Source organism: Drosophila bipectinata, chromosome 4 (assembly GCF_030179905.1).
Source record: "Drosophila bipectinata strain 14024-0381.07 chromosome 4, DbipHiC1v2, whole genome shotgun sequence".
In the NCBI taxonomy this organism is placed as follows: Eukaryota; Metazoa; Arthropoda; class Insecta; order Diptera; family Drosophilidae; genus Drosophila; species Drosophila bipectinata.
The window spans coordinates 14061611-14078323 of NC_091740.1; the positions used below are offsets into that span (position 1 = coordinate 14061611).

General features: G+C 39.6%; 1 protein-coding gene across 1 annotated transcript; it reads left to right on the plus strand.

Annotated features, from left to right (window-relative positions):
• Positions 1-14987: 14987 nt before the first annotated feature.
• On the plus strand, positions 14988-16150 carry LOC138926916 (uncharacterized). The gene is made up of 2 exons (XM_070282527.1): positions 14988-15010; positions 15106-16150. The coding sequence occupies exons 1-2, from the start codon at positions 14988-14990 to the stop codon at positions 16148-16150; spliced, it is 1068 nt and encodes a 355-aa protein (XP_070138628.1).
• Positions 16151-16713: the final 563 nt, after the last annotated feature.

The following is a 16713-nucleotide window of genomic DNA, read 5'->3' on the forward strand; positions in this document are numbered from 1 at the left end:
AAGGCGATCGGTGCGAAGCAACAATTGACAAACCGTGGTTCTAAACATAAATTAAAACTTTTTCTTGTCTGGGTAATTTACACATAAGTTAAGTTAAGTTAAGTTAAAAATGGATGCTACTAGTATTAACGCCTTTAATTTAACTTTGAACTACTTGAAAAATGTACAAAACTTTGATGGCACCGACGTTAACCAATTGCCAGACTTTATTTCGCAAATTGAAGCAATTATGCCAACGCTCGCCGGTTACGACGATGCAACGGGAAAAATCTTATTCGGGTTTGTACGAAATAAATGTGTAGGAATATCAAGACCAGTTATTCACAGGTACGGTAAAATCGAAAATTGGGATAAACTCAAAGAAATTTTGCTAAAAAACTTCGGAGAAAAAGAAAGCAGCGATAACTTAATGGACATGCTTAAAATGTGTAGGGTAGACGGTACAATAGAACAATATTATGATAAAATTAACGACGTTGCAAATCGCTTGCAAAATCGTATACTTACAGACAACGACGAGACATACAGCACAGGCGAAGTAAACAGAATTGCCTTGCGAGTATTTAGAGATAACTTGCCAGAGCCGACTAAGACTATGATTTTCGCTAGAAACCCCGAAACATTAGATGAGGCCTATAAAATCATCGAGGATGCTAGACATCAGAATTATACGTTTTACGGACCTTTCCGGAAAACTAATAAAAATAGTAAACCAAACTATAGGTCAAATTTCAGCGATGATAATAAAAATTCTAATGAGCAACTAGTACCTCAGACGGACGATTCTAATAAAGGCCAGCAAACCCACTTCAAACCTGGCAATAATAAACTCAGTACCAACTCAAGGTTCCATGATAGCCAAAAACAGGCAAAAGACACTTCAGCTAGCGCATGCTCAAAAATGTCAACAAATAGCCGAAACAGCCAGTCCTCTGGGCAAAATAAACTGTTTTCGGAACCAATGGAAATTAATCAGTCGGGTGGAAATTTTCAATCGGTAGGGTCAGAAGATTACCTTATAAAGAAATTAAAACTCACGTTAGGACACTACTTTTCGTTATAGATACTGGAGCAGAGTTCAGCATCATTAACGAAAACGTCTGTAACCCAAAATGGAAAACCAATGTTGATATAAAAATACGAGCTCTAGGAAACGAAATAAAAATAAAAAAATGTAGATTCCCATCATTTAAGGAATTTAAGGAACAAGAAAGGAAAGCTAACTTCGGGCGGAGCCGAAGTTTATATACCCATGCAGTTAAAACCGGATATTTATCGCAAACATCGGATATAGTTGGCCGATCCTTATGATTACATCATAATAAAACCAATTAATTACAATAAAAAATCTAAAAACATGTCCCAAGCTTCTATCTTCAAAAATACAAAAGTTGATATTTCTACCAAATACCATTTCCGATTGTTCAGTTATATGGCAGCTATAAGATATAGGCGGCCGATCCTACTGATATTCGGTAGGATGGATCAACTGGCCAAAAATAGAATCTATATTAAGTTTCTATCTTTCTATCTTCAAAAACACGAAAGATGGGTCACTTCCGATCGTTCAGTTATATGGCAGCTATAAGATATAGTCGGCCGATCCTTATGAAATTTGGCATGTCGTAATGCGTTGCCAAAAATAGCTCTCATGTCAAATTTGAACTCTGTAACTCTAAAAAAACCAAAGTTATACCATTTCCGATCAATCAGTTATATGGCAGCTATAGGATATAGTCGGCCGATCCGGGCCGTTCCGACTTATATACTGCGTGCAAAGGAAAAAAGGGTGTGTGCAAAGTTTCAAGACGATAGCTTCAAAACTAAGAGACTAGATCGCCTAGAAACAGACAGACAGACGGACAGACAGACGGACAGACGGACATGCTCATATCAACTCAGGAGGTGATCCTCATCAAGAATATATATACTTTATAGAGTCGGAGATGTCTCCTTCACTGCGTTGCACACCTTTGGACAAAATTATAATACCCTCTGCAAGGGTATAAAAATTATTGGTGTAAATTCCTCGAATATAATTTCCATCAAAATTTCGATGGGCTAATAGGAGGGAACCTTCTAAACGATTTAAATGCCGTCATAGATTATCCCAACAAGAAGTTAATAATTAATAACGTCACTCTAAAACTTTTTATACAAGACGACGATTATTAATATAACACACAAACTTATAACTCTTAATAACTCAATTCAAAAAATCGACATCAATCAGGAATCAAAAGTTTTGCTAGAAGAGCTTGTACATGAATATGATTGCCTCTTTTATAGGAATTATCAAAATCTGACCTTTACTAACGAAGTCAAACATAGCATTAAAACAAGAAACGATATTCCATGTTACTCAAAAGCTTACAAATATCCTGAGATTCATACTGAGGAGGTTAACAGACAAATAGACGAGATGCTCGAGCAAAGAATAATTAGACACTCTAATAGTCCATATAATAGTCCGTTATGGGTGGTCCAGAAGAAGACAGATGCCTCAAATCTCAAGAAGTGGCGGTTAGTTATAGACTACCGTAAATTAAATAAAGAGACAATCGAGGATCGTTTTCCTATACCCAATATTGACCAAATTTTTGACAAATTAGGTGGATGTAAGTTTTTCACAAGCTTAGATCTCGCTAAAGGGTTTTACCCAATCGAGATGGATCCGGATGAAATACATAAGACAGCATTTTCTACATCCAGTGGGCACTACGAATTCTTGCGTATGCCATTAGGCCATTCATAGGACACATATGTTTTGTATATATGGACGATGTTCTCATTTTTTCTAAGAGCATAGAAGAACATGTTGAACATATCAAGGCCATATTTGATTGTCTATTGAAATCAAACCTAAAACTCCAGATTGACAAGTGTCAATTTGCAAAACAAGAAATCGAGTTTTTAGGGCACATAGTGAATCAAGAAGGGCTAAAACCTACTAAAACCAAAATCGAAGCAATTAACAAAATCAAACTACCATCAAATCAAAAAGAGATTAAAAGTTTCTTGGGCATGGCAGGGTATTTAAGACGGTACATAAAAGATTATTCAAAAATTGCACAGCCCCTTATAAAATATTTGAAGAAAAATTCGAGAGTAAACTTAGAAGATGAAGACTTCGTAGAGGCATTTGATAAACTTAAATTACTAATCACAAGCGAACCAATTGTAGTATACCCCGACTTTAAAAAACTATTTACTCTCGTCACGGACGCAAGCAACTATGCGTTAGGAGCCGTCTTAATGCAAGATGATAAAGTCATTTACTATGCGAGTCGAATGCTCAAAACTCACGAACTAAACTATAGTACGATCGAGAAAGAGCTCCTAGCCATTTACTGGGCAACCAGATATTTTAAGCATTACCCGTACGGAAGGAAATTTGTGATAAAAACAGACCATAAACCTTTGGTTTGGCTAAACAATTTAAAAGATCCAAATCTAAAACTTCAACGTTGGAAAATTCAGTTAAATGAGTTTGATTTCGATATAAGCTTTATCAAAGGAAAAGAAAACGCTCTGGCGGATGGCCTCAGTAGAATCCCAAGCTCCAATAGCGCAAAAGCAGACGAAGACAGCCTCGAGATAGATAGCGAAGATATTTTTTTGGCCGAAATAGAAAACAATCTCCGCATCAACGTCTTAAACGTTGTAGATGAAAATCAGGATTTCTCCGAACAGCTAATAAAATTATTTAATAGCGAATTGGACGATATTGAAACCAGCCACACTGCAATATCGGACGATCGAAACTTTATCTCAATTACCGAAAAATGTCTAAATATTTTTAAAATTCAAATAATACTTAACATTGGTGAAAATGATTCACGATCCACAAAGATCTTGTACAAAAAGAAACTTAGACACATTGTTAAAACAAAAGGCGATGTTGAAAAATTGTTAAAAGTCATAAGAAATAATACCCGAAAAAGGACTAGTTGTAATTAATTGCGAAGGCACAAAATTATATTTAATGTTCCAAGAAAATTATAGACAATATTTCTCCAACAATACAAATTTAAGAGTACTAAAAACATGTATACTATTAAAAGACGTTACAGATAGAGAGAAAATGTTGAAAATTATAGAAAATGAATACTTAAAAAACAACCACAGGGGCATAAATGAAATTTTGTTAGAAATTAAGCAATTATATTATTACCCTAATTTGTTAAAAGAAATTCAAAAGTATATAAATAACTGCAATATATGCAACACAGCTAAATATGATCGCCGCCCAATTAGATAGAATTATTGTATAACCGAATCATCTGAAAAACTGAATGATATAATTCATATGGATATATGGTTTCCACAACGAAATATCATGTACCTTACTACAATCGATAAATTAAGTAAATATGCAACAACACATTTTTTAAAAGACTGATCATGGATTTCTCTGCTTAACGCAATTAAACTAAGACTCCAATATCTAGGAAAACCTAAGAAAATGTTTACGGACAATGAATTTAATATACTAATAATTAGGGAATACCTCCAGGACAATGATGTCCAGATCCATTTCACGACCCCATACAAAAAAACTGGAAATTCAGATATTGAACGCCTTCATCTGACTGTAAACGAATACATACGGTTATTCAATGCGGATCCTAACAATAAAGATAGCCTGAAAGACAAAGTTTTAAAGGCTATAATATCATACAAGAACACAATCCATAATACAACTAACATTAGGCCAATCGATATTCTAAATAATTTACTCTCTTCTGAAGACATCGAAAAACTATCTAAAAAGATAGCAGACAATAAAATAAAGCTTATGTCAAAACAACCTATAGAATCTAATGATAATTTCAAGAACGATTTTGTCAAAAATAATAAAGTAGGTAAATCACAACCAAAATATAAACGTATCGAAGGTTATGAGCAGCAGGGTAATTATCTCTAGAGACTAGTTTGCGTAGAAACAGACAGACAGACGGACAGACAGACATGCTCATATCAACTCAGGAGGTTATCCTGATCAAGAATATATATACTTTATAGAGTCGGAGATGTCTCCTTCACTGCGTTGCACACCTTTGGACAAAATTATAATACCCTCTGCAAGGGTATAAAAATTATTGGTGTAAATTCCTCGAATATAATTTCCATCAAAATTTCGACGGGCTAATAGGAGGGAACCTTCTAAACGATTTAAATGCCGTCATAGATTATCCCAACAAGAAGTTAATAATTAATAACGTCACTCTAAATCTTTTTATACAAGACGACGATTATTAATATAACACACAAACTTATAACTCTTAATAACTCAATTCAAAAAATCGACATCAATCAGGAATCAAAAGTTTTGCTAGAAGAGCTTGTACATGAATATGATTGCCTCTTTTATAGGAATTATCAAAATCTGACCTTTACTAACGAAGTCAAACATAGCATTAAAACAAGAAACGATATTCCATGTTACTCAAAAGCTTACAAATATCCTGAGATTCATACTGAGGAGGTTAACAGACAAATAGACGAGATGCTCGAGCAAAGAATAATTAGACACTCTAATAGTCCATATAATAGTCCGTTATGGGTGGTCCAGAAGAAGACAGATGCCTCAAATCTCAAGAAGTGGCGGTTAGTTATAGACTACCGTAAATTAAATAAAGAGACAATCGAGGATCGTTTTCCTATACCCAATATTGACCAAATTTTTGACAAATTAGGTGGATGTAAGTTTTTCACAAGCTTAGATCTCGCTAAAGGGTTTTACCCAATCGAGATGGATCCGGATGAAATACATAAGACAGCATTTTCTACATCCAGTGGGCACTACGAATTCTTGCGTATGCCATTAGGCCATTCATAGGACACATATGTTTTGTATATATGGACGATGTTCTCATTTTTTCTAAGAGCATAGAAGAACATGTTGAACATATCAAGGCCATATTTGATTGTCTATTGAAATCAAACCTAAAACTCCAGATTGACAAGTGTCAATTTGCAAAACAAGAAATCGAGTTTTTAGGGCACATAGTGAATCAAGAAGGGCTAAAACCTACTAAAACCAAAATCGAAGCAATTAACAAAATCAAACTACCATCAAATCAAAAAGAGATTAAAAGTTTCTTGGGCATGGCAGGGTATTTAAGACGGTACATAAAAGATTATTCAAAAATTGCACAGCCCCTTATAAAATATTTGAAGAAAAATTCGAGAGTAAACTTAGAAGATGAAGACTTCGTAGAGGCATTTGATAAACTTAAATTACTAATCACAAGCGAACCAATTGTAGTATACCCCGACTTTAAAAAACTATTTACTCTCGTCACGGACGCAAGCAACTATGCGTTAGGAGCCGTCTTAATGCAAGATGATAAAGTCATTTACTATGCGAGTCGAATGCTCAAAACTCACGAACTAAACTATAGTACGATCGAGAAAGAACTCCTAGCCATTTACTGGGCAACCAGATATTTTAAACATTACCTGTACGGAAGGAAATTTGTGATAAAAACAGACCATAAACCTTTGGTTTGGCTAAACAATTTAAAAGATCCAAATCTAAAACTTCAACGTTGGAAAATTCAGTTAAATGAGTTTGATTTCGATATAAGCTTTATCAAAGGAAAAGAAAACGCTCTGGCGGATGGCCTCAGTAGAATCCCAAGCTCCAATAGCGCAAAAGCAGACGAAGACAGCCTCGAGATAGATAGCGAAGATATTTTTTTGGCCGAAATAGAAAACAATCTCCGCATCAACGTCTTAAACGTTGTAGATGAAAATCAGGATTTCTCCGAACAGCTAATAAAATTATTTAATAGCGAATTGGACGATATTGAAACCAGCCACACTGCAATATCGGACGATCGAAACTTTATCTCAATTACCGAAAAATGTCTAAATATTTTTAAAATTCAAATAATACTTAACATTGGTGAAAATGATTCACGATCCACAAAGATCTTGTACAAAAAGAAACTTAGACACATTGTTAAAACAAAAGGCGATGTTGAAAAATTGTTAAAAGTCATAAGAAATAATACCCGAAAAAGGACTAGTTGTAATTAATTGCGAAGACACAAAATTATATTTAATGTTCCAAGAAAATTATAGACAATATTTCTCCAACAATACAAATTTAAGAGTACTAAAAACATGTATACTATTAAAAGACGTTACAGATAGAGAGAAAATGTTGAAAATTATAGAAAATGAATACTTAAAAAACAACCACAGGGGCATAAATAAAATTTTGTTAGAAATTAAGCAATTATATTATTACCCTAATTTGTTAAAAGAAATTCATAAGTATATAAATAACTGCAATATATGCAACACAGCTAAATATGATCGCCGCCCAATTAGATAGAATTATTGTATAACCGAATCATCTGAAAAACTGAATGATATAATTCATATGGATATATGGTTTCCACAACGAAATATCATGTACCTTACTACAATCGATAAATTAAGTAAATATGCAACAACACATTTTTTAAAAGACTGATCATGGATTTCTCTGCTTAACGCAATTAAACTAAGACTCCAATATCTAGGAAAACCTAAGAAAATGTTTACGAACAATGAATTTAATATACTAATAATTAGGGAATACCTCCAGGACAATGATGTCCAGATCCATTTCACGACCCCATACAAAAAAAACTGGAAATTCAGATATTGAACGCCTTCATCTGACTGTAAACGAATACATACGGTTATTCAATGCGGATCCTAACAATAAAGATAGCCTGAAAGACAAAGTTGTAAAGGCTATAATATCATACAACAACACAATCCATAATACAACTAACATTAGGCCAATCGATATTCTAAATAATTTACTCTCTTCTGAAGACATCGAAAAACTATCTAAAAAGATAGCAGACAATAAAATAAAGCTTATGTCAAAACAACCTATAGAATCTAATGATAATTTTAAGAACGATTTTGTCAAAAATAATAAAGTAGGTAAATCACAACCAAAATATAAACGTATCGAAGGTTATGAGCAGCAGGGTAATTATCTCGTATCTGTGGATAACCCGAATCATAAAATTTATAAGGATCAAGTTAAACGAATATATAACCACCAAGACGTTAACATGTAAGCTCGATAAAAATATTGTAAGATACAATTAATTTTCAACAAAGATATTGTCGAAACTTGCGCGCTGGGTGTCATATATACTTACATGCATACACACAGAAATCCTATGTGTATGTACACATGCTGTATAAGTGAGCTTTTACCTCGCAGAATTTCACAGCTTCGAAAGCCTAGATCATAAGTTAGTCTTAAGCTGATCACGACTCAGAGCGGATGTTAATTGAAGAATTAATAAAGTTATTAATTGTACTGTAAACATAAACCCGCGTATAATAATTAAACAATAAATTACAAGTGTCATGAGAGCATTTTTGTACCAACTGAGAAAGTTGGCAATCAACACTAAACTATATTCTTCATCAGGATCACCTTCTGAGTTGATATGAACATGTCCGTCTGAGTTCGGGTCTCTAGATGTCTTTAGAATTAGATGCCGAGATCATTAACCTGAGTTAATTTCTCTAAGGCAATCCCATCCAGAGTATACGTAGCCTGCAGAGGGCAAGACCAAAAAGACGTACAAGAAAGCTTGCATTTGGATCCATTAAGTATAAAGTCAGTAGTGTGCATCCCATTGCTCTCGCTGCTTAATTCTTTTTGCCAATGCTCATGCATACGGAGTTGTACACGCCCACACGAGCAGCTGGGGTTCCTTGTGATTTCGCACAGGCGAGAGGTCCTACAAGGAGACCTCCACCCTCCTCTCAGCAAATGTTCCCAAGATTATGCTATCTTTCCTGCGGCAGCTCGAGGTCCCTTCCTGATTTACGAATGAAGGCTACGAGTCTGCGGGGAGCGATCTCCGCGAGGTCTGTTAGGTCCGTGAGAGCTGCTGCACCCAAGAATTTGAGTCGGCTGCGCCCCAGCGAAGAGCATAAGAGGTGTGCGACTGTCTCTTCCTCTTCTACATCCCCACAGCTCCTGCATTCATCATAGTGTGGCACCACTAATCTGAGGAGGCTGAGGCGGATCACAAACAGCGGATTTCTAACGCTTAGGTGACTCATTTAGCAGCTGAAGGCCACTAAACTGAGTGTCAAGCGCACGGAGCTGGTCATTGATTTTATTAAAACCAGTGATCAACTCTTTAAATCCATTCTTAGTCTGTCTCAATAACGACCTCATTTCATATTGGACAGCACGACAATTATTACAACAATAATGTAAATCAGACCTACGGGAAATGGCATCCGAAACTGAGGCAGTCAGCCCGGCACACTTGGCGTGTGTTACGTTTTCACATAGCCAGCAAATGATGGTAGGCTGCGATGACGAGATTGTCTTGTTACAAGACTTCATCGAACAGACCAGTTTAAATTCCATATTAATAATTAATAATAAAAAAAAAAATGTATAAAAAGTTAAAAAACACTATAAGAACCTTGAACCACTGTGCCAAATAGGAGCTGAAGCGGGAGCTTTGGAAAGAGCAAAGAAATAGAGAAAAAAGAATAGAGATTGCAGAAATAGAGATAAGATCTCTATTGCACACGAAAGAAAAAAACAGAAGAATAGTAGAAAGCAGCTCTAAGATATGCTTGGAATTTTAATTAAATAAATGACCAGTAATAAATTTACTTGTACACCAGTAAAACCCAACTCAATAAAATAATAGAACAAAATAAACAAGTATAAACAGATTTACTTAAATAAGGTTCAAATGTAAGATAATAGAAAACTTAGGTAGTATGTATTAAATTCGATAAATTAAAAAAAGTGTGATAGATCCATTTCATGTTGCTTTCTCCAGAAAATAAATTTTTCATTCGGAGTCGTTTTATTGAGAAAGTCAGTTGGCTTCCCAAGGCAATGCAATTTGGTGAATCTTGGTAGTGGTTTAGTCAATATGTCAGAGATCTGCAGATCTGTGGGAATATACTTTACAAAAATTAGTTTTCTTTCAATTTGTTTTCTTATAATATTATATTTAATGGGTATGTGCTTTGTTCTTTTGTGGCAAGTAGAATTATTGTATGCTGTACTGTTGTAGGGGGGCATTGCTGCCGCAAAAGATTCCAGTAAGAAAAACGAAAGAAGTCGGGGGCGTCGTTAGGTTAAACGCATTCAGATTTATTCGCTGCTTACATGAGACTAAAAACTTAACTTAGTAATAATAAACGCTACAACCAGATTGGACGATCGACGACGGCCGACGAGAGAGAGATAGGGGGGCGAGATAGAGAGGGGCGAGCGCGGATCAGCTCTTCAGCACGGATGAGCTCTTCAGCGCGGGTGCGCTTTTCAGCGCGGGTGGCGAGAGGCGGAAAATTGCCTAGGTGCGGATGATGCGGGCGGACAAGCGATGGACGAAACCCGATGAACGACGGACGAAGGCCGTCCCGTGGTTAACGGCGGCGGATCTGTGTGGGCACATCTCCCTAATCCAGTGAGTCACCGAGGCTGCGGGCAACTCGTGTGGAAAAAACGTACACGCTGCGGGGGTTGGCTGGAGATAATGGGTCTGTCAGCACCCATCCGAAAATGGTCTCCTGACCGAGAAGCGACCAGCAGATGTTAGCCTTGGAATTACCGAGGAGAATGGACGGAAGAATCAGCTCCTAAGAACACATTGACTTGGGAGCTCTCAAAGATGTTGGGTTCCGCCAGGGGAATGTCGGACAGTTAACTGTGGAAGAACGTAAGCCGAACGGAGAAATGGCACAATTTAGTAGACTGCGCGGAAATGGTCTGATTAAGGCCGGAAACTTGGGCGTGAATTGTCTTGAAGGGAAACTTGACAAGGTTGAACAGTCGTTCCGTTATGAAAGTCGCTTCGGACCTTGAGTCTATCAGTGCTTGTGCCTGGACGCTGCACCCCAAATGGCACACGTTGATAAGGGCCGTGCCCAGTAGGACGGCTCCTGACCCGGAAGCGAAACACACCTGCACATTCAACTGATCCTCTGATCCTCCGTTTGCTGGCGTAGGCGGACTTGGAGCGGTGGCGAACGGATTGCCGCGGTGCAGGAGGGTGTGGTGTCGGCTGTGGCATGTGAAGCACGTATGGGCGCTCGTGCAGTCTCGCTGCTGGTGCCATCGCGCAAAACAGTTTAAACATAACTGCTTCCTCCTTATGTAGTCAGAGCGCCCATTGACGTCCATTTCTAGGAAACGCGGACATAACCGAATGGCGTGGTTCTCCATCGAACAGAGATCGCAGCCCATTTGGCCTGGAACCACTCGAGTCTCGTATGAATTGAGCATCCGAGCAGGGGCAGTAGGAAGTCCCGACCTTGGCGGAAATTGCCCGGAGCCACTAGGCCTGACGTCGTCGATGGCCTCCAGAGTGCTATGGCGCTCTGTCAGGAAGTTATATAACTCCTTCTATGTTGGAATTTCGGCCTTATTATGTACGCATTGCTCCCACATAAAAAGTGTGACTTTGGGGAGCTTTGAGGAAATCATAAATACAAAGAGGCAGTCCCAAGCCCCAACACAGATGGAGGATATTTTTAGGGCTGTCAGACAACTCTGAATGGTGGCTTGCAGCTCCTTCAGCGCGACCCCGGACTCTTGAGAAATAGCCAGGATGTTGAAAAGGATCTTCAACTGGCTATTGACCAATAGCCGCCGGTTCTCAAAGCAGTCTGTGAGGCTTTGCCACGCAGCGACAAACTCCTCATGGGTCAGCGGAGCACACAATGGCGTGTGCGTCACCACTTGTTTTAGACAGCAAGTGGAACAACTTCTCTACCAGGGTGAGCCGCGGGTTTTGGATGTAAATGGCCGTAAGCAAGTCTCTGAAGGTGGGCCACCGAAGATAATCACCCTCAAAGACCTCGGGATCCACTGGAGGTAACCGGCAGCCTGTAGACGCGGGCGTGTGAACATTGACGGAAGCCTGAGTGGATCGGGAAGCAATTTTCTCCCGAAGCTGGGCAATACACCTCTCGACGGGCAAGCTGTACTTCGATTCCAGCACAGTCACGGTGGCCGCATTGTCGTCGGACACGGCTAGCAAATAGGAGCAGCTCTCATAGCTCTTCTCCACCTTCTCCCACAGTGCCCGAATTCGGTCCCGATGGACTTCGCATATGTTTTGGGAGCCCATTTCCGTTTCTGGGGCGCCCGGAGTATTTATGTTAGCCTCAAATTGGCTAATTCGATCTGTTGTAGTGATGAACTTTTTCAGCGCCATTTCGACCGCACTTTGGGCCATTTTCGCAATGGAGTGAGTCTGCCTCTTTAAAGGACCGGGGATTGTATTGACGGATTCGTCACTCTTTGCCCTTGGACTGGCACTGGTAGCCTTAGGATTCAAAAGAGGCGTCCGCGGAGATGCGGATTGAGATCTGTCCAAACGGATGGGTGGAATCGAACGCGGCTTTTTGTCGTCTCCCGTGGGCATTCTCAGAATCCAATTCGCTGGTCAACGCTTGTCGACTGACTTGCGCAATAGGTGCCTCGTACGAAGCCGGTTACACTAAAGCCGGTGGCCGGTTACACTAAAGTGATGAGAACGGTGAGATCTAGGATGAAATACGATTACAAGGAACAAGTGGGAACTAGTGGCTCCGATGTCGAAAGGAAAGTCGTGTGCGGCACAATTCCAATGTGGAAAAAAACTTCAGGAACCCAAAAAAAACTCAAAAGGTTTGTTGAGATTGTAGGCGGTTGTTGCCTGATGCGGAGTAGAAGCAGCGTTAGAGGCACGGAAAATGAACAAGTACCGGAAAATTCGTACTCTTTCGGAAAAAAAATGATAACGATCTATATATGTATATTTATACAAGTATAAACTACATATATCGACTTATAAGTACAATTATCGACAATTAAATATCAAACAAGCATTTAGCAGCTTGCTTATGATTAATATTTGAATATTGGCTTTTTGTTATGCCATATCTCACACGGTGCTTTGTTTATATTTTGTAACGCTCTACTTGGGGACCCCAAAAACATTTATTAAGTTTAGCACAATTAATCATCGAGCGAGACTTTTCAGTGATTGTTCGAATCATCCGTTCTGATACACCATTTCATTTTGGAGTGTGAGGATCCGTTAAATGATAGCTGATGCCTTTTTCAATACAGAACTCACGCATTTCGTTAGAAAGATATTCCCTCCTATTATCAATATCAATTAAAGTAAGCCTCTTTTTTAGCAACAAAATTCTTTAAAAAAGAGACACAAACATCCGACTTGCATTTTATTAAACACAAACATCCGACTTTAATCCATCCATCCGTCCGACCAAACATCCGTATTTTTTTTAATATGTTACACAGTAATGTAACTGATCAATAAAAAATAAATAATAGTGTTTATTATAAACGGTAGAGGGTGTGATTTGATCACAGACGTCGAAATGAACCAATAGCGTTCGTTGGACACTTTCTTAATTTTTACATTTTTGAAATTTCAATCTAGATTGTTTTCCATTTATACAGGCCTCGCATAATTCATGGTTTAACTCGACGTTGTTTAAAAGAAGTTTAATTATTAAAAAGGCTATTATGTTTTATTTCTCGAAATTTTCCTTCACTTATGTGAACTATCACTATGTCCTTCACTTATCGAAGGCCAATTACAATTTTTGGATACTTTTACGCCTTTAGGATTGAATTCAATGGTCATCCCAGCGTCCTGCATCTTCTTCACAGTAACTAAGTTGTGTGGACTGTCTTTACCATACAACACGTTGTGGTAGTGTGATTTGGTTTCCAGAGCTAGTAAGGTTGAGTATTCCTTTGGCGGTTGCATGTATAAACTCTCCTCGTTTCGCAAACTCAAACGCTCATACTCTGAGAACAGTGCTGTATCATTAATGATGATTCGATCATGAAAGCAAAACTACTTCTGTGCTGTTGTTGTCGCTGCTGCTATCAGCGCCTGCCTTTCTTTTCCACTATTTCCATTATCCTTTAATAAAGGATAAGAAACAACCTTTCTTCAGATGACCCAATTTTCTACAATGAAAACATTTAGGTTTTTCCTGGAAATGGGGCTCAAACGGTTTCTTTTTAAACTTCTTCATTGCTTTAGTTTTAAACTTGGTGGTTTTAAGCTTTTTTTTGCCTATTGCTTATTGCTTATTGCCTATTGCTATTGCCTGGTCAAGAATTCGAGTTTTCACAAAAGCTAATGTTAAGTTAGTTTCGGATAGAGTTTCTATTGCCGTTACAACTCCATTATAACTGGTTAAAAGGAAGGAAGGAAGGGTTAAAAGAAGATGGAAAACTTTGTCGATTTCGTCTAGTTTTGCTCCTGACGCAATGAGTTCAGTAATAAGATCGTCGAAGAGATTGAAATGAATCAGAAGCGAAGTATCTGCTTTTAACTTTATGCATAAAAGATTATTCCGACGCTGGGCTCTTTCTTTCGTAAATAGCGTCTAAATTTTTAAAAATCTGCTTGAATTTATTTTTACTGTTAGCAAAGACTAGGAATGGGGAGAATGGGGGAAAGCATACAGGTCAAAGTGTCTGATTGCATTCAAATTGGTGAATGCCAGCATGATTCCTGTCACTGCTTTCTTCAAGCCGACGCACTACCTCCACGTGGTTCTCCCTGGATTGTCGCTCGACAGCCGTTGAGTGGCAAACTAAAGCGCGCGACGAGAGTCCTAACTCTATAAACTCTAAAGGTTGTGGCGTAGGACTTGAAATCCACCCATGTAAAACACAATTTCAGTGAAGGAAGCAAGAGAAGCCTCGGAAAGGAACCGATCTAACGTTGACGACCATAGCAAGCGTAAAAAGGACAATGATTTGAGAGTATGCACCTGGAACGTACGAACATTGTACAGACCTGGTGCTGCTCAACAACTAGCAGATACCCTCAACAAATGTAGGGCTGACATCACTGCTATCCAGGAAATGCGATGGATAGGACAAGGCTGCATAAAGAAGAAGAACTGTGACATTTACTACAGCTGCCATCCAGAACGGCATGAATTTGGTTGTGGTTTCGTTGTAGGTGCCAGGCTGCGGCGCCGAGTCTCTCGCTTTCGGCCAACAAACGAGAGAATTGCAACGATCCGAATTACTGCCAAATTCTTTAACATCAGCCTGATATGCGCACATGCCCCAACGGAGGAAAAGGATGATGCCACCAAGGACGCTTTCTATGCGGAGCTCGACCGAGCTTATGGCCGCTGTCCTTCCCATGACATTAAAATTCTCCTCGGGGATTTTAATGCCAAGGTAGGACGAGAAGACATCTTTGGTGCCACCGTCGGGCGATTTAGCCTACGTGAGACCACCTCGAGCAATGGTCTCAGATTAATAGGCTTTGCAGCTGCGCATAATATGGTAGTTCGTAGTACTGGATTCCGTCATTTGGACATCCATAAAGCATCTTGGCTCTCTCCCGATCGACTGACCAGAAATCAGATCGATCATGTTGTGATCGATGCAAGGCACGCATCTAATATACTCGACGTGCGATCCTGTCGGGGTCCCAACATAGACTCCGACCATTATCTTGTTGCAGCTAAGATTCGCACACGGCTATGTGTGGCGAAGATTGCACGTCGAAGTGCGTTAAGAAGGCTGGACATCGGAAAGCTGCAATCACAACAGGCGAAGAATGCATTCTCCACTCACGTCTCGGGGCTATTAAGCCGAGCACCTTCAATACCTGAAGACATAAGCGATATGTGGGCGCTCATATCTCACTCCCTGCGAGCTTCGGCTGAAGAAGTGCTTGGATTCCAGCGTCCTCTATCAAGGAATCCATGGTACGATCAGGAGTGTCATGACGCAACAGCTGCAAAGGATGCCGCCTACGGAAGAACACTACAAGCTGGGGCGACACGAGCGATTGTGGATGTCTACAGGTCGAGAAGAAGAGACGAAAAATGCCTTTTCAGACGCAAGAAGAAAGAGCAGGAAGGGCGAGAGTGTGAGAGCACAGAGAGCAGCAGATGCAGAAATGAAGCACGTAACTTCTACCAGAGGGTCAAGCGTCTGACCCAAGGATTTAAGACTGGTACAGTGGCGTGCAGGGACAATGATGGAAATCTTGTCACAGAAACAGAGGTCGTGCTGAGGTTATGGAGGGATCAATTCTCGAGTTTGTTATCTGGCTCAAGCACAGACTCTGAAGACTAGATCCACGAACCCCAATCTATGGCACTGATATTGAAGAAGCCTCGGCGGCAAAAGTTTTGTGTGACAAATTCCGGGATGACGCACTCCTAGTATTTATCTCGGGGCTTAAGCGCAGCCTCACGGATGTCGTTTTCTCGGCAAAGCCGATATGCCTTCTGCTCTCGCATTGGCACAAGAAGTGGAATCTAACCACGAAAGATACTCCTTCGCGGCTTCATTTGCCAAAAGCCAAGAGGATAAAGATAGAAAACAGCACCCAAAAGCGCAAGAATACCGACAGGCCTCTGCGCAGGCAAATGCACAAACAAATGCTGGAAAAAATCCGTACTACGTCAAACAACACAAGGCGCAAGTACACTCTGCCCCACACAGTGGAGGCGCTCCTGAACCCATGGACATCGACCCATCGCTGTCCAAGATGCTTAGGCCATCCCTAGCCCCGGCGTACCCAAACAGGAAGCCGGCTGAGTCCGATCGATCTGCCCCACACATAAGGCAGAGGGTAAATCACGGCGCGCAGGGCGCGAGCGAAACCGGGAGCAAATATACCGCCGCAGCTTCAA